At 40.1% G+C, this 23,415-nt stretch overlaps 1 protein-coding gene across 2 annotated transcripts in view; it reads right to left on the bottom strand.

Annotated features, from left to right (window-relative positions):
- RPA1 (replication protein A1) overlaps positions 1 to 23,415 on the bottom strand; it is a 78,415-nt gene that overhangs the window by 45,451 nt on the left and 9,549 nt on the right. For both annotated transcript variants that reach the window (XM_059148172.1, XM_059148173.1), the window contains exons 2-5: positions 17,399 to 17,449; positions 16,284 to 16,362; positions 15,305 to 15,413; positions 423 to 511 (exon numbers count right to left, since the gene is read on the bottom strand). In XM_059148172.1, the coding sequence (XP_059004155.1) occupies positions 423 to 511; positions 15,305 to 15,413; positions 16,284 to 16,362; positions 17,399 to 17,449 (328 nt within the window). The remainder of the gene's footprint in view (positions 1 to 422; positions 512 to 15,304; positions 15,414 to 16,283; positions 16,363 to 17,398; positions 17,450 to 23,415) is intronic.

Below are 23,415 nucleotides of genomic sequence, written 5' to 3'. Positions count from 1 at the left end.
TCTGAACTGGGGTTTGGGGGTAACAGAGGGGTGTGGAGGCAGCCCTGTGGGCCTCAGTCTTTACCTGTGGAACCTGATGCTAAATTCAGATAGAGAGTATCATAACTAAACTGAATGGTAGGACCACCGGCGGTGTCCGTGGAAAATGAGAGAAATGCTTAATGTGTGACAAACCCCACACTTGTGGTGACAGACAAGCCGAAAGGATGAAAGAAGCTGTGCACAGAGAAAAACAGAGGAGAGGGTTTTCCTCTGGAGTCCTACCTTAATTTCTTTAGCACTGAAAATCCTGAAAGATTAACCTGGTTCCAAATCACTAGTCTTAGTAAGACCAACAAATCAAACTGAACCCAAAAGGTAGAATTCTGGATCTATAAAGAGGTATTGAACTGAGAGCTACAACCTATAAAAAAGAATTTTACCTTCATTATAGGGCACAGGATTGCCAATCTTTAATCCAACGGCTTCAGCTGATTTCAAAATGTCTAACTCCATCAAAATAACTACTCTCCTATGAAGGCAAAGAAATAGAAACAAGTTAGAAAAAAATGAATTCAGAAGCCCTTCAAATGACAAGCTACTTAAAAAGCTTTCCCCCAATAATCATTTCGATAAAACGATTTCCGTTCGTCAACGGGTTTTCATTACTGAATAACTTGAGAAAGATATCAATTCCTATGTAAATATTTTCCTTAATCTTTCACTGCATCATTACTGAGGCTTTTTATGATTGCAGGGTTTTCATTTTCCATCTAGTTCTTTAATTAAAATGCAGTGTCCTTACCACAAACCATATCTTCAAGGAGCAAATGACATGATGAGAATTTAGATTAAACACAATAATATGTGGCACAACAAAAGATGATCTGTTTTCAGAAACATATACTTACCTAAACAATTACCTTTGCCCAGTGAAAAAATTATGCCTGTAACTATTTTTTAATATAATTATTATCTAAGAACCTAAGAGGTCTTTCACCTACTGTTGACTCTGATTAAAACCTTTCAATAGGGGCCCCTGGGTGGCTCAGGTTAAGCCTCTGCCTTCGGCTTAGGTCATGATCTTAGGGTCCTGGGATCAAAGCCCCACATCGGGCTTTCTGCTCAGCAGGGAGCCTGCTTCCCCTTCTCTCTCTGCCTGCTGCTCTGCCTACTTGTGATTTGTCTGTCAAATAAATAAATAAAATCTTTAAGAATAAATAAATAAATAAATAAAACAAACCTTTCCATAACTTTCCAAGAACCTTAGCCCCAAAATAAAACCTTTCGCACACAGCTTACAAGGCTCTGTGTGAGCTGGCCTTGCCAGTCTCTCTCCAGCTCATCTCATCACTGAGATAATCTGCTCTCCAGCCATTCTGCTTGCTTTCGGCTCCTGGTTTGCACCATGCTCTCTCTTGCCACAAAGCCTTTGTACGTGCCTCTCACTGACTGGCATGGCCTTCTCTCACTCTGCCCTCAGCTAGAGCTCGTTTTTTGCTCTTATCTCAAACCACTTCATAAAGAGACACTTCCTTCATCTTTAGCATAGATTAGATTTCTGTTATACTTTTCTCTACAGTCATGACTTCTTTCCTTCACATCACTTCTCTTGGGTTTAATTAATATATATTAATACAGAATTATGAACATACACTTTGTGTTGATTTAACTACATATATATATATACATATATATATATTTTATACACCCTTTATTTCATTATTATCAATCTCTCCTACCAGATGGCACTACAAACGTAAGTAGATGGCCTCCAGGTATCCACAGCTGTTGCTCACTACAGACTTGAATGAGAATGTCATGACCATGTGTATATTTGAAAAAGAACTGAAGCATGAAGAAGGAATTTGAAGGGAACACTCTGGAGGCAGGGAGACCAAAAGGTGGTGGCCTCTATTAGAGTCATGGCAATGGTGATGAAAAGAAGTGGATGGTTTAAAGCAATATATACATATTTTTTTAGGATTTTATTTATTTGAGAGAGAGAGAGAACACATGCACAAGCAGGGGGAGGGACCAGGAGAGGGAAAGAGAGAAACTCAAGCAGACTTGGCACCACACACAGAGCCTGATGCGGGGCCCAATCCCACAACCCCAAGACCATATCCAAGCAAAACCAAGAGGCAGACACTCAACCAACAGAGCCAACCAGGCACCGCTAGAGGAATATTTAAGCAATAACAAACCCAACTTCATCATGTATTCTTCAAATGGTCAAAATATAGTCTGATCGCTATATTTTGGATTTTTATATATAATTGGTGAGTTTCTGTTACCTTTATCAGGCTTTCATATCAAAGTTATATTACTGGTAGAGGGGCGCCTGGGTGGCTCAGTTGCTGAAACATCTACCTTCGGCTCAGGTCATGATCCCAGGGTCCTGGGATCGAGCCCCACATCGGGTTCCCTGCTTGGCAGGAGGCCTGCTTCTCCCTCTCCCACTCCCCCTACTTGTGTCTGCTGTCTCACTATGTCTCTGTCAAATGAATAACTAAAATCTTAAAAAAAAAAATCTGGTAGATATTTACCTTCTAAAATTATCCAAATTACTCCAGGCTTATCAATAATTTAGCACTGGCTAAATACCAAAACCTAAGAGAAAATAAGCTCAAAAAATTAATTTTATCTTTATATATATATATAAAGATAAATATATAAATATATATGTATATGTACATATATATATCCTACTTAGCAAGATGAATCCAGCAGCATATCAAAGGAACATACCAATATCTACTTATAGAAAACACAGATGACAGGGACATATTACAACTTGACAGAGATACAACCAGCAAAATCCAGACTGTGGGAAACTGCATGAGGCTAAAAGGTAAATGACCTGGTTTCTTTTCTTAATTTTAATCTCTCTCTCTCTCTCTCTTTTTTTTTTTAAGATTTCATTTATTTATTTGACAGGGAGAGAGAAGCAGACTCCTTGCTGAGCAGGGAGCCTGATGTGGGCCTCGATCCCTGGGATCATGACCTGAGCCAAAGGCAGACACTTAACTGAATGAACCACTTAGGTGCCCCAAAATGGCTTAACAAATGAACAGTAAGGTGCTAACTAACTGGAATTTAAGTAAAAACTTAAAGCTACAAAAACAAACAGTAAGGGAGAAAAAAGATAGTGGAGGAACCTACAGATGTATTAACCTACTACAGTGTGAACTTTACTTTGGATCCTGATTCAGATGAAATTATTCTCACACACACACACACACACACACACACACACACAAAGAGCTGGAAACAGAATGCTGACAGGATATTTAATATTCCTGGTGTAAAATGGTATTTTTTTAAAAAAGAGTTATCTTTTGGGTGCCTGGCTGGCTCAGTCGATAAAGCATATGACTCTTTTAATCTCAGGGCTGTGAGTCCAACCATGGAGGCTACTTTAGAAAAATGATTAAATTAAATAAATAACAAAAAAACACGTTATCTTTTAAAGATATATACTAAGATATTTATGGATGAAATAATATGATGTCTGAGATTTGTTTCAAAGTTATAGAAGAGGGTAGCTGTGGAAGAGATATAGTATAACAAGACCAGTATCAGGTGAGAATTTGAAGCTGGATGATGGGATACATGGGGTCACATATCATATTCCTTTTTTATTTTTAAAATTTTTTATTTAAATTCAACTTAGTTACCGTATACTGTATTACTAGTTTCAGGGGAAGAATTCAGTGATTCATCAGTTGCATCTAACACCCAAGGCTCACCACATCCAGTCCCTCCTTAATAGCCATCACTCATTTAGCCCACCGCTCCACCCAACTTCCCTCCAGCAACCCTCAGTTCCCATAATATATTTTTTTAAAAATTTTACTTATTCATTTAACAGAGAGCACAGGCAAGGGGAGCAACAGACGGAGGGAGAGGGAGAAGCAGGTTCCCTTCTGAGCTGGGAGCCCAATGTGAGACTTGATCTCAGAACCCCGGGATCATGACCTAAGCCAAAAGCAGACACTTAACCCACTGAGCCACCCAGGAGCCCCTCCATACCATATTGTTGAATGAAAAGACTTAGTATCAAATACTATATAAATTTAATGCAATTCCTTGCATTCCAGTGAGACTTTTGTTTTCTTCAGCTTGACTATATGACTCTGGAATTCATATGGAAGAATAAGGAGAAGAGAGGCCAAGAAAATTTTGGGGGGCAAAAAGTAAAAGAAGACCTCACCTGAAAATACTAAACTATTCTACAGATACTATTCTACTATACTAAACTATTCTACAGATGACACTTTAACTGAAAACACCATGGCAGATTTAATTACCTATGTTGGTGAGAACATGAAGAAACTGGAACCCTCATACACTGCTAGTGGGAATATAAATCAGTAGCCACTTCGGAAAAGAGTCTGGTACTTCCTCAAAGATTTAATCATAAAGTTACCATATGACGCACAATTCCATTTCCTATATATATAAAACAGAAAATGTCCACACCAAAACTTACACCCAAATGTCCATTGTGCTATTCTTTTTTTTTTTAATTTATTTTTTAAAATTTTACCTCTTTTAAAGATTTTATTTATTTATTTGACAGAGATCACAAGTAGGCAGAGAGGCAGGCAGAGAGAGAGAGGAGGAAGCAGGCTCCCCAGTGAGCAGAGAGCCTGATGCAGGGCTCAATCCCAGGATCATGACCTGAGCCGAAGGCAGAGGCTTTAACACTGAGCCACCCAGCCGCCCCCCCCCATTGTGTTATTCTTAACAGCAAAAAGGTAGAAACCCAAATGTCCAAACAAATATGTAAACAAAATATGACATACTCATAAAACAGAATATGATTTGCCCACACAAAGCAATGAATACTTGTACAAGGCACAACATGGATAAACCTTGAAAACATTATGCTACATTAAAGTGGCCAGTCACAAGGGACCACATATTTTAGGATTTCATTTATATGAAATATCTAGAATAAGCCAATGTGGAGAGAAAATAGATTAGTGGTTCTCTAGGGCTAGAAAGAATGGGGAGTTAGGGAGTGACAGCTGAAGGGTACAGGGTTTATTTTGTGGGTGATGAAATATTCTAAAATTAATTGTGATAATGACTGCACAACTCTATCAACATATTAAAAACCATTCTAGGGGCACCTGGGTGGCTCAGCTGGTTAAGAGACAGCCTTCAGCTCAGCTGGTTAAGAGACAGATCTTGGAGTCCTGGGATTGAGTCCTACATCAGGCTCTCTGCTTCTCCTGCCGACCGCTTTCCTCTCATGCACGCTCTCTCTCTCAAATAAATGAATAAAATCTTCAAAATAAAAAAAAAAAAAAAATCATTCTACACTTTAAATGGATGAATTGTAGCTGTATGTAAATTATATCTCAATAAAGCTGTTACTAAAAAAAAGAAAAAGAACAAAGGGTGCCTGGGTGACTCAGTGGGTTAAAGCCTCTGCCTCTGGTCCAGGTCAAGATCTTGGGGTCCGGGGATTGAGCCCCACATCGGGCTCTCTGCTCGGCGGGAAGCCTGCTTTCTCCTTTCTCTCTGCCTGCTTCTCTGCCTACTAGTGATCACTGTCTGTCAAATAAATAAATAAATAAATAAATAAATCTATCTTAAAAAAAAAAAAAAAAAGAAAGAAAGAAAGAAAGAAAGAAAGACAAAGAACAATAACTATGGCACTGATCATTATCAACAATAGCCAAACTATGGAAAGAGCCCAAATGCCCATCAACTGATGAATGGATAAAGAAGATATGTGTGTATACCACACTGTGTGGTATACACACAAAGAACTATTACTCAGACATCAAAAAGAATGAAATCTTGGGATGCCTGGCTGGCTCAGTGGGTTAGGCCTCTGCCTTCATGATCTCAGGGTCCTGGGATTAAGCCCCACGTCGGGTTCCCCTCTCTCTCTGCCTGCCTCTCTGCCTACTTGTAATCTCTGTCAAATAAATAAATAAATAATCATAAAAAAAAAGAAAAGAAATCTTGCCATTTTCAAAGATATACGTGGAGCTAGAGTGTATCATACTGAACAAAAGAAGTCAGTCAGAGAAAGAAAATACCGTATGAACTCACTGATATGTGGAATTTAAGAAACAAAACAGATGAACATATGGAAAGGCAAAGAAGAAAAAGAGAGGGAAGCAAACCGTAAGAGACTCTAAAGTAGACAGAACAAACTGAGGATAGAAGAAGGGAGGTGTGGGGAAGGTGGGCATTAAGGAAGACACTCATTAGGATGAGCACTGGGTGTTATATGTAAGTGATGAATCACTAAATTCTATTCCTGAAATCAGTATTAAACTGTATGTTAACTAATCAGAATGAATTTATTTATTTATTTGAGAGAGAGAGAGAGAGAGAAAGAGCAATCAAGGAGGAGGGACCGATGGGCGCCTGGGTGGCTCAGTGGGTTAAGCCGCTGCCTTCGGCTCAGGTCGTGATCTCAGGGTCCTGGGATCGAGTCCCGCATCGGGCTCTCTGCTCAGCAGGGAGCCTGCTTCCCTTCCTCTCTCTCTGCCTGCCTCTCCGCCTACTTGTGATTTCTGTCAAATAAATAAATAAAATCTTAAAAAAAAAAATAAAAAAAAAAAAAAAAGGAGGAGGGACCGAGGGAGAGGGAGAAGCAGACTCCCCGTTGAACAGGGAGCCCCATACAGGGCTTGATCCCAGGACTCTGGGATCATGACCTGAGCTCAAGGCCAGCACTTATTCGACTGAGGCACCCAGAATTTAAGTAAAAATTGGAAACAAACAAAAAAAGAAATACCTAATGAATTTTGCAAGGTTGCTTCAACAACGTGAATATATATGGGGCGCCTGGGTGGCTCAGCTGATTAAGTGTCCACCTCTTGATTTCAGCTCAGGTCATGATCCCAGGGTCCTGGGATCTAGCCCCACGTTGGGCTCTGTGCTCAGCAGGGCGTCTGCTTCTCCCTCACTCTCCCTCTGTGCTCTCTCTCCTCTAAAAAAAAAAAATAGAAAAAAAAAACAAAAACAAAAAAACAGAACTACAGATTCCATGAACATATGAAAAGACACTTTATCTCACTAGGGAAATATAAATTAAAATGATGATTAACAATTATTCATAAAAATAAGAGTATCCAGTATGTTGACAAGGTTAAGGAGAAATAGGTTTTTTTGTTTTTTGTTTTTTAGGTATCAGCTTTTTGAGATATCACTCATACCATTCCACTTACCCAACCCTGGGGAAACACTAATCTGTTTTTTTTGGATTTGCTTACTCAGAAACAAGCACTCTTACACAAAGTTAATGGGTAGATCAACTGGTATATTTTCTGCAAGACATGTCCTTTGACCCCACACAATACTAATTCAAGCAATCTGCGCTTCAGAAATAGCATGAGCGCATAAAGATAAACTGAAGCCCTGTATGGCATAAGCCTAAATGACCATCAAAAAAGTAAAGGGTAGGGGTCCCTGGGTGGCTCAGTGGGTTAACGCCTCTGCCTTCGGCTCAGGTCATGATCCCAGGGTCCTGGGATCGAGCCCCGCATCGGGCTCTCTGTTCAGCAGGGAGCCTGCTTCCCTTCCTCTCTCTCTGCCTGCCTCTCTGCCTACTTGTGATCTCTGCCTGTCAAATAAATAAATAAATAAATAAATAAAAGTCTTAAAAAAAAAAAAAGTAAAGGGTAAATAAACTTGTACAAAGACACACAGGTTCTCAACAGAAGAAAGAACACAAGACATGCCACCATTCTGACATGGTAGAATAAAACAAAGCCCATAGGAGTGAAATTCTACCCCTGATTGGAAAATGAAGCCAAAGTTTTTGTACTCAACCCGAGCAAAACTCTCTACCTTCTCCCATAACCAAACCTCAGAAGACAGGAAAATGGATAGAAAGCACCCCTCAGGCACTCAATGGTGGGCTGGAGTGGCAGATAACAGGTCCCATGTGGGAAGATTGGCAAGGAGAGGCACCTAGCCTAAACTACGTCAAAGCAAATATGAAGTCTGACAGAACTATTCACATCAAACACGAACAAGATAAAAAGAAATGACAAAGCAACAATGCAACATTTGAAAGTGTATAAAAATAAAAGGAACAAAGGAGGCAGAGATAATTAAAGAATCCGATCTAAAAGAAAGCATAATCCAAGAAAGGGAATAATACTTTCCAACAGTGGTTTGAGAAATAGGACTAAGAATTTAATGAAATAAAACCCAAAAGATGAGATAAAACAAGAGATTGGGAAGAAAAAGGGAGCTCAAGAAGTTAAGACAAAAGTAGAGCAAACGTATTACCATTATACATCTAACACTTAAACATGATAAACGTCAAAAAACAGCAAGGAGAAAGGTAAGAACTGAACTACTATTATGTTGCAAAATCTTGACTTAATTCAATATATGCATTAGAAAAAAAGACTAAAGCAAACTGAAGACACAAAGGGAGGACAGTATATAAGTAAAATTTAAAGCTCAAATGAAATAGAAAATAGCATTAAAGACTCTGCAGACTGAAAGGCATACCATATAACAGAAAAAAAAAATAGTAATAACAACTGACATTAAGACATAGCCTGGTTAAGCCACTGAACTTGAAACATAACCAAAGAATTTTTCCATTTAATTCACAGAATCTATTCAAGTTTTATCAACTATTTAAATGACGTCATTAGCAAAAGGATCTAGTCCAGGATCACTTGTTATATTATCAAATCTCTCAAGACTCCTTCAATCTGGAACAGTCTCTCAGTGTATACAACATTTTTACTTTCATGCTTGAAATCTGAAAAGCAGAGGTCATTGGGACACCTGGGTGACTCAGTCAGATAAGCATCCGAATCCTGATTTCAGCTCAGGTTGTGATTTTGGGGTCCTAGGATCAAGCCCCATATTAGGCTCCATGCTCAGCAGGGAGTCTGCTCTCTCCCTGGCTCTTATTCCCTGGGAGTCTGTCCCTCCCTGGCTCATACTCTCTCCCTCAAATAAGCAAATGAAAGAAAGAAAGAAATCAGAGGTCACTTATTTTGTAGAATGTCCCTTCATTTACCTAAGGCTTCCTCATGATTAAATACAGATTATGCATCCTTGGTAAAATATTAGTGATGCTGTGTTCTCATTGCATCCTATTAGGTAATACACATTTTCTATTTGTCCCATTGCTGGTAATGTTAACCTTAATCATTGCAGTAAGGGGCTGTCTGCCAGGTTCTTCCACTATAAAGTTGCCTCTGCTCCTTTTCTTTTTTTTTTTTTTTAATTTTTCTAACCCTTCTCATTTCTTTTTTTTTTTTAAGATTTTATTTATTTATTTGACAGAGATCACAAGTGGGCAGAGAGGCAGTCAGAGAGAGAGGAGGAAGCAGGCTCCCTGCTGAGCAGAGAGCCAGATGTGGGGCTCAATCCCAGGACCCTGGGATCATGACCTGAGCCGAAGGCAGAGGCTTTAACCCACTAAGCCACCCAGGCGCTCTGCCTCTGCTCCTTTTAACAATTAGTAATTAAGTTGTGGGTAGGAACTTTAACCCCATAAATAACTTGTTACTCTGCAAAGTTTCACCCTTTTCTGCATCTGTGGTAGACTGAATGGCCCCCCAAAAGATATCCACCTCCTAATCCCTGAAACCTGTGAATGGGACAAGGGACTTTGTAAATGTGATTAAGGACTGAAATTTCTCAAGATTATCCTGGATCCTCTGCTGGGCCCTAAAAGCAACCACATGTATCCCTGTAAGAGGGAGGCAGAGCTAACATAGAGAGGAGGCAATGGGACCGTGGAGGCGGAGACTGGACTGAGGTAATGAAAAGCCAAGGAATGCTAACAACTACCAGAAGCTGGAAGAGGGAAAGAACAGATCCTTCTCTAGAGCTTACAGAGGGAGCATGCCACTGTCAACAAAATGATCTCAGCCCAGTGAAACTGATTTCAACTTCTACCTCCAGGCAAATAATTTCTGTTGATATAAACTACCAAGTTTGGGACGCCTGAGTGGCTCGGTGGGTTAAGCATCTGCCTTTGGCTCAGGTCATGATCCCAGGGTCCTGGGATGGAGTCTCACACTGGGGCTCCTTGTTTAGGGGGAGCCTGCTTCTCCCTCTCCTCCTCCCCGTGCTTGTGTTCCTGTCTAGTACATAAAACCTTTAACAACAACAAACCACCAAGTTTGTGTTAATTTGTGAGAGCAGCCACAGTAGCCGTTTCCTGTATAAACTAAGCCCATGTTGGTTACCAAAGGGCTATTTTTCTAATCCCATCATTCCTTCTACATTTGTTAGATGGCACTCTGTTTTAAGAAAAGCCTTTCTCGGGACGCCTGGGTGGCTCAGTTGGTTAAGCGGCTGCCTTTGACTCAGGTCATAATCCCCGCCTCCTGGGATCGAGCCCACATTGGGCTCCTTGCTTGGCAGGGAGCCTGCTTCTCCCTCTGCCTCTGCCTGCCATTCTGTCTGCCTGTGCTCACTCTCTCTCCCTCTCTCTCTCTGATAAATAAATAAAATCTTAAAAAAAAAAAAAAAAAAAAGCCTTTTTCTTCCCCCATTTTATTCCTCTATTCAGTATGGACTTATGAACTCCTATTGTATTTAACAGGCTATAATCTGTTCCCATTTTTTTTTTATTAACATAGAATGTATTATTTGTTTCAGGGGTACAGGTCTGTGATTCATCAGTCTTACACAATTCACAGCACTCACCATAGCACATACTCTCTAAAAATGTCCATTCCCCCTCTGTTCCCATTTTTATTGTAGTTTATAAGTTGCCTTAGATTTGGCAAGTGTAAGATTCTGTAAGCCAGTTTCTCTTTTTGACAGGGTCCCATCTCCCTTTGAGCACTTCCTTACCATCTGACACATTAAGATATTCCAGGCTCATCTTGTAATTTCCAAGCCTGTACCAAGCCACCCTCCAAGAAGTCCTAGTTCCTTTTAGTGTGAAATGGCATTCAGAAACCAAGATCTGGTGCTCAGTGGGCTCACAGCTTTTGGGGTATTGCTGTTCCAAAGCCCTCTCAGTAGACAGATCTAGGGAATACACCCATACATGCACAATATATGTATACTCATACATCCACCAAATCTGAACAGATGTCCTTCCAAAGACAATGGAACAGTTAGCTAACAGGTGCATGAAAAGATACTCTACATCATGAATCAGGGAAATGCAAATCAAAACCACAATGAGATAGCACCTCAAATTTGTTAGAATGTTTATTATTCAAAAGACTAGTAATAACACTTGTTGGGAAGGATATGGAGAAGGAACACTTGTGCACTGTTGGTATAAATGTAAATTGGTGTAGCCACTATGGAAAACAGTATGGAGATTCCTCAAAAAGTTAAAAAGCAAACTGCCGTAAGATCCAGCAATCCATTTCTGGGTATTCATATGAAGAAAACAAAAGTACTAACTCAAAAAGATATGCACCCCCATGTTCACTGCAGCACTATTTACAAAAGTCAACATATGGAAACAACGTAAGTGTCCACCAACAGATAAATGGACGAAGGAACTGTGACACAGGGCACCTGAGTGGTTCAGTTGGTTGACTGTCTGCCTTCAGCTCAGGTCATGATGGGGAGTCTTGGGATCGAGCCCCAAGTGGCTGGGAGTCAGCTTCTCCCTCTGCTTCTGCCCCTCCCCACTGCTCACGAAATTGTCTCTAATAAATAAATAAAATCTTTAAAAAAAGAAATTGTCTCTCTCACACACAGAAATATTATTCAGCCATAACAAAGAACAGAGTCTTGCCATCTGTGAAAACACGGATGGACTTCCAAGGCATTATGTGAAGTCAGAGAAGGGCAATTGCCGTACAATCTCTCTTAACACGTAGAAATAAATAACAAGCTCATAGATACAGAGAACAAACACATTGGTGGTTGTTACAGGCAAGGAGTAGGAGGTGGGAGAAATTTTGTATTTAGTTTAAATAAATTGAGTTGAAATGAGATACAATAAAAAAAGATTGAAAAAAAAAGAGAGAGAAAAAAAAAAAAAAAAAAAAAAGAAAAAAAGAGAGAGAACTATTTATTTATTTATTTAGTCAGCTCCATACCCAGCATGGAGTCCAATAAAAGGGCTGAAAGTCACAACCCTGAGATCAAGACCTGAGCTGAGATCGAGTCAGACACTCAACCGACTGAGCCACCCAGGCACTCCAAAAAAGTGTCATTTTAAAACCCCAAACTAAATGTTCATATCGACCAAAACCTTGAGTTCACTCTGAAACCTTCCATTCTAATCCAGAATCACAGATTTCTCCCTTGGCTATCTCTCATAGCCTTCACTGTATTTATTAGATCAATTCCCCTCACAGGTAACCAATCTCCTGTCACCACCTGCCACTGCTACACACATGGGCACTCTCCTCCGAATGCTCCTTCCTAGAGCTTCCAAACCTAGTTCTAAGACCACCAACACCCTATTTAAAAAAAAGAACCTCCTCTCCCCCAACAACCTGCTGCTGGGCCGTACCCCCACACCCCCAGATGCCTTCATCCCTTGCTCAGCGTCCAACAGCCACACAAACTCTTGCCTCACCCTACTTGGGTTCTGACAACCCATTCTGGACCACGGCCACCCTCTCCCCACATTGTGTTCTCCTTATCTCTCTCCAACCCGCTGTCTAGCCCACGAAGATACCTTCCTCACTTTGGGCTAATACCTGGCTCCATGCCATCACCATCGCCATCATCATCCCTCCCTTGTAAACATCTACCTTGCCTGCCCCCACCTAATGGCTTTGGACTGATATATTCAGGAAGGAAGAGAGCAGTATCAATATATATATTGTCATTCCACTATCAAAATTATTTCTATTTATCCACCAATAATTGATAAATGCACACCATGAGATATCTGGAATGATGCTCACTAAATCATGATACAGTTATTTCTGGGTTCTATGAGTTTTTGACAATTTTTTCCTTCTTTGTGCCTTTTATTACACTGCTTAAATCGATGATTCTCTGTGTCATTTTTATTAAAATAATTTTATTTCCTAAAAATACACAAAGAGCTATGAATATATTCTAAGAAGCACTGGTGAAAAATTTCAGATAGTGAAATACTATATAATATTAAATGTTAACTAAATTATGGTAAATTGGTAAATATGGTAAATAATTTGGTACAAATAAATTGGTAAATATGGTAAATTATTACAGACTAAGTAATATATGACATAAAGGAGGGATGCCTGGGTGGCTCAGTTGGTTAAACATTTGCTTTTGGCTCAGGTCATGATCCCAGGGTCCTGGGACTGAGTCCCACACTGGGCTCCCTGCTCAGTGGGGAGCCTGCTGCTTCCTCTGCCTACTCTGCCTGCCGCCCCCCAAATGAATTACATATATGTATATGACACAGAGGTTTATCTAGGGACATGTAAAAATGACCACTATTAAAAAAAGAATATAAAACCATATTATGAATTTTTTTTTTAAAAAGTAAAAACTTGTAAGTACTTACATTTATAGAAAAATTCTGGAAGGATAACAAAAAAATTTTTAAGACTAGTTATTCATAGACAGTGGAATTACAGCTATTTTTGTGTATGTAAGCTTTTTTTTTTAAGATTTTATTTATTTATTTGACAGACAGAGATCACAAGTAGGCAGAGAGGCAGGCAGAGAGAGAGGAAGGGGAGTAGGTTTCCTGCTTAGCAGAGAGCCCTAAGCAGGGCTCAATCCCAGGATGCTGGGATCATGACCTGAGCCGAAGGCAGAGGCTTTAACCCACTGAGCCACTCAGGCACCCCTGTGTATGTAAGCTTAATTGTTGTTTTTTGTTTGTTTGTTTTGTTTGTTTTGTTTTGTCTGAAGTAAGCTCCACACCCAGTGTGGGGCTAGAACTTACAGCCAGAAGTTGCATGCTCTACTAATGGAGCCAATCCCTATTCATCTGAGTTTTATAATTTACGTATATGTTACTTGTATAATAGAAGTTGTTTTACGGAACAGAATGACAAGAACACAAAATTCATGTAGTGGGTGAGGATCCCACTACATGCTACAGAGAACTAAGAAACTATCAACCTAGAATTCCACACCTAAACTCATTTAACTGAGAATGAAACAGACATTTTTAGATGACAGATTTTTATCATTCATGAACCTTCCCTATAAGAGCTGCTAAAAGATATTCTTCAGGAAAATGAGAACTGAACTAAAAAGGAAGGAGTGTGATGAAGGAGACAAAGGGAAACTAACTATGGGAAAGTTTAAGTAATGGCTGTCTATATAGAGAATATACTAATTCAAGGAAATAAAAAGAAAGTTGACCTAAAACACTGAATATAGACCATTTTGAGACATGTACTTTATTTAAGAGGATGGTAAAAATACAGACCTATTTTAGAATTTCTGTTAATTCATATGTGGATTTTTTTTTAATGTGAGAATATCTTCAAAACAAAAAAACAAACAAACAAAAAATGAAAGACAGCACAAATAAAATACATTTCAAACCAGTAGATGAAAAAAAAGGAAAAATTCAATCAATCCAAGGCAAGAAAGAAAATAAAGCAAAAACATGGTAAAAACACAAAAATTAAGAAAAAAATCAATAATAAATTAAGCAGAATAAACTCACCAACTAAATCTCAAATTGATCTCTAAAATCATCTGCTGTTTATAAAAGATATCCAAGGTTAAGAAGGAGAAGCTCAAAGTCAAAAGAAGGACAATGATACAGCAAACAAATACAAAGCAAAACGTACAGATACTACGGTAACATACACTGACATACTCTTATTAAGAAGGGAATGCTTGCTACATTTGTTTCCCATGTGTTCTGTGACTGGAAATAAAAAACTTAAAAGCCTCTCCCCAACAAAAAACGTCCTATTTTAGCAACAGTTACCCAGGAGTGACAGTGCTGCTAACCACGGCACCTGTAGCATGTAGCATCTATCAGTATTCAGCACACTCTACATTAGCTGAATAAAGTTCACCATGAAAGACTGAAGATTGCAAAAAAGGGGCAGCATTACATAATTAATCACATCAGTTTTGCTCTTATAAGTAACCCTTTTTCATTAACAGATACTTCAAAAGCAAATCATAAAAACAGAGCTTCTGAAGGGATTAGAAATAAAAGTTCTGCATTCTGCTTTAATCTCTTGCTTTGAAATTTCCAATTTGTTTCCATATTTCTCTTCCTTTGGTGCCATGTTTTAGTCACCCAAGTTCAAATCTCAATAGCTGTAAACTCTTAGCTGAAAGCTCATCATTGTCTTTGATTCCTAAATGAATTTTGGCATCCAATGGACTTCTCTGTTGAAAAATTAGTTCCCATTCCACAACACAATAAACCCAGAGAAAACCCCCCAAAAGAAAGAAAAACACTGCATACCTTCCATCTTTCAGGGTGTTAACAATGAATCGGTTAATCTGGCAAATACAGTTGCTAGACAATCGTTCTTCCTCAACAAGAGGGTTCAACTGTGTTGCCAACATGAAAGCTGAAAAGCATAGAGATAACTTTAGTCCCCACAGCATTTCAGGCAGGACAATCTGAAGGCTGATCACACCTGGACTCGCAAGGGAAAACAATGCCTTGACTATGTTTCTGAAAGTAAAACCACTCAGATTCTGCATAGTGAAAAACAATATAATCTACTGCATTAAACATCAGCTGGTACTTTGAAATGTATTTCCTAAAGTGCCCAAAATAATTTTTTCCATCATTCAAGTTTCATGACAAAGACTAAAAAGTCTCTTCCATGTTCTTCACCTTGTGACTAGAGATAGCAAGCAATAGTCTGCAAATTCTCTTTCTCCCTTGTAAAGTTTCCAACACAGAAATAAATCCCCAAAAAGGCAAGTATGGGACAGCTAATCCATTATATTCACTAAATGTCAATACCATCCTGAGGGAAATTAATCAAAGAAAACAGAGCACCAGTTAGAGAAAATTAATTAAGCCAAGTGGCAGCTTTCCACTAGATCCAGGCTATTGTGAGAATGCTCTCTGCCAGCCGTAATTCTGTCTGAATGAAGTGCATGGCCAAGCAAATGTACACTTCCGAAATGCCCCAAATTATTGCAGTCAAAATGCCGCGTGTTCTTTCGTTATTTAAATGCAAATTCCGGGGCGCCTGGGTGGCTCAGTGGGTTAAGCCGCTGCCTTCGGCTCGGGTCATGATCTCGGAGTCCTGGGATCGAGTCCCACATCGGGCTCTCTGCTCAGCGGAGAGTCTGCTTCCCTCTCTCTCTCTCTGCCTGCCTCTCCATCTACTTGTGATTTCTCTCTGTCAAATAAATAAATAAAATCTTAAAAAAAAAAATAAATAAAATAAATGCAAATTCCTAGGTTCATACGTCATACTTACAGGATAGAGTGTTCAAGCCATCACTCATAAGCAGTCGATAACGGGGTGGACTATTCCCTGTAATAATGGGACGGATGTTCTAGGAGAGAAAATTTGATTCATTAGTCAGGTTGTCTTCCCAGTCTCCAGGGATAAGTCAACTTAAGTGGCAGAAGAGTGGGTTTGCCATTAGTTCAACAAACACTAACTGCTTGCCCATTCTCTTGACACCTAAACCCAAGCAAAAGAAAACTGGATCTGATGATTTTCCCACCACCGTCTCTGTATTAACATTATTAAACACAACTTAGAAGAGAATAAAATGAGTTTCAATACTCTTCTGTTCGCTCTCAACTCAAATTTGATTGAAAATTAATTTTAAAAAGGACAGGACAAGGTGCTACATAGAAAACATGCTAAAAATACAAAATGAGAAAAAAAAAATCTTTGCCCCAAAGGGGCTTACAAATGAGGCAGAGACAGAGGCAAAGAGACATAAGATAGTTATGCACATGACATGGGGGCAAAGCCAAGACATTTATCACAAGTTGAAGGAAATCAGGAGCAGCTCTCCAAAGGAAGTGAAATACACAAACAGAGCTTTAAGACAAGTGGCAGCGAGTTTGGGAGTAACAGGGAGGTCATTAGGCCTATGACTCAGAATCTGCAGGTATGATTCATGATGCTGCTTCTGTGCATTTTTTAAACTCTCCCTAAAATTTAAGAACCCCTTAAATGAAAGATAGGGTTAATGAAGAATTTTAAGCAGTTACATTCATTGCAGGCAGATCTGAGCAAGACAAACCTCAGGGCAGGAAGAAAAGTAAGGAGGCAGGAGTAATTATGGGTAGCACTACAGTATCCATCAATTGTGGAAAGAACAGAAAGGCAAAGCCTCAAATCTGAACCCCCAAAGTTAGCTCTGGCTAGCATGATATTAAAAAAAAAAGGGGGGGGGGAAAGAAAAAAGAAAGGCCTGCTTCCTCTCTTAGGGTTACAACAAGACTAAGCTACTTTTTGGGATGATGGAGAGAATTTCCTAAAATGGACAAATCTGTGTGTGCTTCATCAAATGTAACTTATAATTACATCCAACTTTTTTAAATGTTTGACATAAAATATTCAAAGGTACTCACAATGACTTGGAGGATGGGTTTTATGGATGTATCTCCCTGTTGCATTATGGCCTGAAAGAGTAAAAACAGAATGAGATACACCTTTAAATCATGACCAAAATCTGACATATTTTTACAGTGTGGTATTTGGAATAAGCTACAGAGAACATTATCCAAGAGGCTTTTTGGAGCTTATCATTTGAAAATCATTTAAGTTTTATCACTGTGGACAAATCATAAAATCATAGAGATGAGATACATGCTTGCCAACAAGGATACACTTACTACATCCAAAATACAGGGGTTACATATGTACTTCTTATTCAGAACAGCACACTGATTTGGCCATAGTGCCCATTAATAGAGAATTAGCTAAGTATGGCAAATCCTTAAAAGAGTATCATGCAGCCTTAAAAAGATGTTTATATAATACTGGTTACCTCTGATGAGAAAACTGATGAGTGAGGGCCACATGTGAGAGGCAGATCTCACACAATCTTCTTTTCATACCTTTTGAATTTTAAATCTTTTAACTCCATTAGCAATTATGAAAATAATATCTTAAAAAGGGGCGCCTGAGTGGCTCAGTTGGTTAAGCATCTGACTCTTTAATTTCAGCTCACGTTATGAACTCAGGGTTGTGAGATGGAGCCCTACATCAGGCTCCACACTAAGATTCTCTCTTCCTTTCCCTCTTCCTCTGTGCCCCCCAAATAAAAATAATTTAAAGGTAATATCAGGGGGTGCCTGGCTAATGCAGTTGGTTAAGCATCTGGCTCTTGGTTTCAATTTGGGGCTTGGGTCATGATCTCAGGATCTTCAGATCAGACCCCGTCTTGGGCTCCTTACTCAGCACAGAGTCTGCTTAGGTTTCCCTCTCCCTCTGCCCCTCCTCCCCACTGTGATGCATGTACACTCCCTTTCAAATAAATGCATAAATCTTTAAAAAGTAAATAAATAAAGGTAACCATTGGAAAAACTAACAGCAATGAAGACTGGTTCTCTGGGCTCTACTTTTGTTTATGCTGAAATAAATGGTACCAAACTAGCTCTTCCAACCACCAACTAAAACCTGGACAAAAATATATAAACTGTTTTCAAGGGTGCCTGGGTGGCTCCGTCGTTAAGCATCTGCCTTCGCTCAAGTCATGATCCAGAGTCCTGGGACGGACCACTGCATCGAGCTCCCTACTCAGTGGGAAGTCTGCTTCTCCCTCTCACTCCCCCTGCTTGTGTTCCCTCTTTCCCTGTCTCTCTGTCAAATAAATAAATAAGTAAATAAATATAAACTGTTTTCAAATACAAGACAACAAGTAGACCAAGACTGTGATCACTGAAATGAGGGGAACCCTATGACCATTCTGGCCTTCAGCACAGAGGTACTTTTAGATCACAGAATGGACAAGGGACCCCAAGAAGGAATGCGTATCCCTACTGAGCACAGATCAGAGTTTAGGGAAGCAAGTTAGCTGGATTTCATGGATGCAGAGTACCAGAGATGAGCAAGCTACACCGAGAAAGAGCTTCAATAACCTATACAGGGGTTCCCTTGAGTCTCTGACTGAATTTTAAGTTGTGCATACAAAGAATGAGATTCTACAAGACCAGGCAAAGAGTTATTAGAGTTATAAACTGAAAAATTAGTGGAGCTCACACAGGCTAGAATTTAGATGAGTTCTAACCAGCCAGAGGACAGAAAACTCAATAAACATCTGCTGCATTCAGTAGAAACCCCAGAAAGGGCATGCTTTAGAAGCAGAACTAAACTAGACCAAAGCAAAAGCTATTCTAGACCCATTCCAATCTCTGAGGGATCAGCTGATTTGCAAGTAAATTAACTGTCTGCCAAAACAATTCAATATTTTTTAAGATTTATTTATTTGAGAGAGAGGGCGCGCATGCACACAGGCACACATGCACAAGTAGGAGAAACAAAGGGAAAGGTTCTTAAGCAGATTTCAAGCTGAGTGTGGAGCCTGACACAGGGCTTGATCCCATGACCGGAGCTGAAACCAAGAGTTAAACGCTTAACCAACAGCACCACCCAGGTGCCCCACAACTCAATATTTTAAAAAATTTTAAAATACTCTGTTAACAGTATGGGAAGTAGGCAAAAAGTACTTCTGTGGCACACTAGAGTACTAACTGCTACCCCAAGGAAAAGCATTCGTGCAGTTGAGTTGTGAGTTGAACCAACTGCTTTTTTACAGAACACCATTTTTATTTGCAAGGCCAAAGGACAAACTGGTTATTCAAACTTCAGAATTCAGCCAATATTTTCTCAAAAATAAGGTGAACCTGTTCTTAAGGAAAACGACAGTTATTGTCAATTATAAAAGGGGTTTTTAGTGAAATCAAAACTTTTGAAAACTTCTATTCACCAACAATGAGCTTTACAGCTTCTCCATGTTTACAAACTTTTCGGATTAAATTAGTAAGATTAATAAGCATAAATTCTGGTTATATAATAAAACATATCAATATTTGGAAGATCTGCATAATGCAGTGAGTCAGCATTTTCCAAATGACCAATGCATGGCATTATAAATAATGCAGAGGCAAAAGATCCATTCAAAATGCAAGACAGACCAATTCTTTTTTTTTTTTTTTTTTTAATTTGAGAGAGAGAGAGCAAGCGAGCATCAGCAGGGGGAGGGGCAGAAAGACAGGGAAAATACAATTTCCTATTTGTTTTGAAAAATATAGCTGTTTTTCAAAAACACGTTATTTACTTTTTTAATTTTTTAAAGATTTTATTTATTTGACAGACAGAGATCACAAGTAGGCAGAAAGGCAGGCAGAGAGAGAGGAGGAAGCAGGTTCCCTGCCGAGCAGAGAGCTGGACTCGGGGCTTGATCCCAGGACCCTGGGATCATGACCCGAGCTGAATGAAGGCAGAGGCTTTAACCCAGTGAGCCACCCAGGCACCGCTTTACCTTTTTTTTTTTTAAAAAAGGTTTTACTTATTCATCAGAGAGCATGAGCGAGCAAGCACAAGCAGGGGGAGCAGCATGCAGAGGGATAAGCAGGCTGAAGAAGGAGTCCCTGCTGATCAGAAGCCCAACACGGAGCTTGATTCTGGGATCATGACCTGCACTGAAGGCAGATGCTTACTTGACTGAGCCACCCAGGTGCCACAACATAGACCAATTTTACATTTCAAATAACCTTTAAGAAACTACCATTTGTTGAGTTTTGATATAGAATTAGAGAAAAACTTTGTCTATTCACAGCCATTTCTGACACCATATGTGTGGGTTTCCACGTGAAGCAATTCTCTGCAGACACCAAGTGGCTGTCCTAGAGTTAGTGTAGATCCCAAAGGTTAGAGGATATCCCACAAGACCATCCCTGACTTACTTCAGATACCAGCCTCAAGTAGTGGGTCCTTAGGATGCCCACACTTCTGCCTTACTTGCCTACAAATTGGGGGTTCCTATGACCCCCTCCTCAGGCTCAAAGAACTCAGGGAAACATGTAACTGGTTTATTATAAGAGATATTATAAAGGATACAAATGAACCACCAGATGCAGAGGTAAATAGGAGCAAGGTCTGGAAGGGTACGGAGCATAGGATTTTCTGCCCCTGTGTGAAGTCTGGGGTGTGTGACCCACCTAGCATGTAGATGCATTCACCAACCTATAAGCTCTCTGATCCCTGCCGTTCAGGGTTTCTGAAGGTCCCATTGCCTAGGCATGATTGATCAAATCACTGACTATTGGTGACTGGATCCATCTCCTGACTCCCTGGGGGACAGTGGCAGGACAGGGGGAATTTAGGGTTGAAAGTTCCAACGCTTTCTCCTTTTTTAAGATTTATTTACGTATTTGAGAGACAGAGTGAGCTCACGGACCACAAGTGGGAGGGGCAGAGGGAGAGGGAGAGAGAATCGACTGAGTACAGAGCCGAACTCGGGCCTCGATCCCAGCCTCTGAGACCATGATCTGAATTGAAACCAAGAACTGCATGTTTAACTGACTATGTCACCCCGATGCCCCAAGACCAAATACATGTTCCTTATTATATTATAATATCACAAGAATCAAAAAAGAAGCCTGAAATATTAAAATACTTCCTCTTTTTCCAACTACATACCTGAGGCCAGATTTCCTTCAGAGATCACCCCCTCAAAAAATATCAATATACTGAATGCAGAAGCTGATATGAAAATCTAGCTGTCATATCTTCTAAAGTCAGATGTTAAAGCAATGTGCCAAAATGTAAAACAATATCAATTTTCTATTTGTTTTGAAATATAATAGTGTTTTTTCACAAAACATGTTATTGCCTTTAAAAAAAAAAAAGGTTTTATTTATTTGTTTGTCAGAGAGAGAGAGCGCAACCACAAGCAAGGGGAGTAGCCCGCAGAGGGAGAAGCAGGCTCCTCACCGAGCGTGGAGCCCGGTGCAGGACTCAATCCCAAGACCCTGGGATCATGATCTGAGCCAAAGGTAGCTGCTTAACTGAGCCACCCAGGCATCCCAATATGTTATTTATGTTAGAAGTTTATTATTACCTTAAATGTATAAATATTTCAGTTATAATTTCAAATATGGTAAGGTAGATATCTTATTAAAAAAGTTCCATCTTAAAACAATGTTTTTTGAAAAATTTTTAAAATTTATTTGACAGAGATCGCAAGTTGGCAGAGAGGCAGGCAGAGGGGAGGGGGAAGCAGGCTCCCCGCTGAGCAGAGAGCCCGACATGTGGCTCGATCCCAGGACCCTGGGATCATGACCTGAGCCGAAGGCAGAGGCTTTAACCCACTGAGCCACCCAGGTGCCCCTTAAAACGATGTTTTAATAGTACTTTAAGATCGGGTTGCCTGGGTGGCTCAAACTGTCAAGCTCTTTATTTTGGCTCAGGCCATGACCTCAGGGTTGGGAGATCAGGCCATGTCAGGGTCAGGGGCATGGGCACTGGGCATGAAGTCTGCTTAAGACTTTCTCCTTTTGGGGGCGCCTGGGTGGCTCAGTGGGTTGGGCCGCTGCCTTAGGCTCAAGTCGTGATCTCAGGGTCCTGGGATCGAGCCTCGCATCGGGCTCTCTGCTCGGCAGGGAGCCTGCTTCCCTCTCTCTCCACCTGCCTCTCTACTTGTGATCTCTCTCTGTCAAATAAATAAATAAAATCTTTAAAAAAAAAAAAAAAGACTTTCTCTTTTTGTCCCTCAACCCGCTTGAGTGTGCGGTCACTCTCTGTCTCTCTCTAAAATAATTAATTAAATGAATAAAAATCTTTAAGTGAAAAAAGTATTTTTTTTTTTTGTTTTAAGATTTTATTTATTTATTTGACAGAGAGAGACACAGTGACAGAGGGAACACAGGCAGGGGAAGTGAAGGAGGGAGAAGCAGGCTTTCTGCTTAGCAGGGAGCCCAGTGCAATGTGGGGCTCCATTCCACCATGACCTAAGCTGAAGGCAGACGTGTAACAGACTGAGCCACGCAGGTGCCCCAAAAAAAGAGTATTCTGAGATCAAAATGCTCGATGTTGAGTGTAGCATAAGAAACAGAGTTGTCCAATCACTGTGTTGCACACCTGAAACTAAGATAATGTTGTGTATCCACCATACTCAACAAAAAAAAAAAAAAAGAGAGAGAGAACCACTAAACATTTAGACTAAATATTTGTGTCTCTTCTCCCCCAATTCGTATGTTGAAACCCAACCCCCAGTGTGATGGGGGCCTTTGGAGGTACTTAGTTTTTGTTTTGTTTTTAAGATTTTATTTGTCAGAGAGAGAGAGAGAGAGGACAAGCAGGCAAAGTGGCAGGTAGAGTCAGAGAAAGAAGCAGGCTCCCCCCTGAGCAAGGAGCCCGATGCAGCCTCGATCCCAGGACCCTGGGATCATAACCTGAGCTGAAGGCAGCGGCTTAACTAACGGAGCCACCCAGGTGTCCCTGGAGGTACTTAGTTTTAATGAGGTCATGAAGATGAAGACCCCATATCAGAATTATTGCCCCTAGAAGAGGAAGAGACAGCAGGGTTCTCTTTTCCCACAAAGATGAAGTCATGTGAGCACACAGCAAGATGGCAGCTGCA

The sequence above is a fragment of the Mustela lutreola genome, chromosome 15 (assembly GCF_030435805.1).
Source record: "Mustela lutreola isolate mMusLut2 chromosome 15, mMusLut2.pri, whole genome shotgun sequence".
Classification (NCBI taxonomy): domain Eukaryota; kingdom Metazoa; phylum Chordata; class Mammalia; order Carnivora; family Mustelidae; genus Mustela; species Mustela lutreola.
The sequence above is the reverse complement of the archived record's forward strand: the minus strand, read 5'-3'. Positions and strand labels throughout refer to the sequence as shown.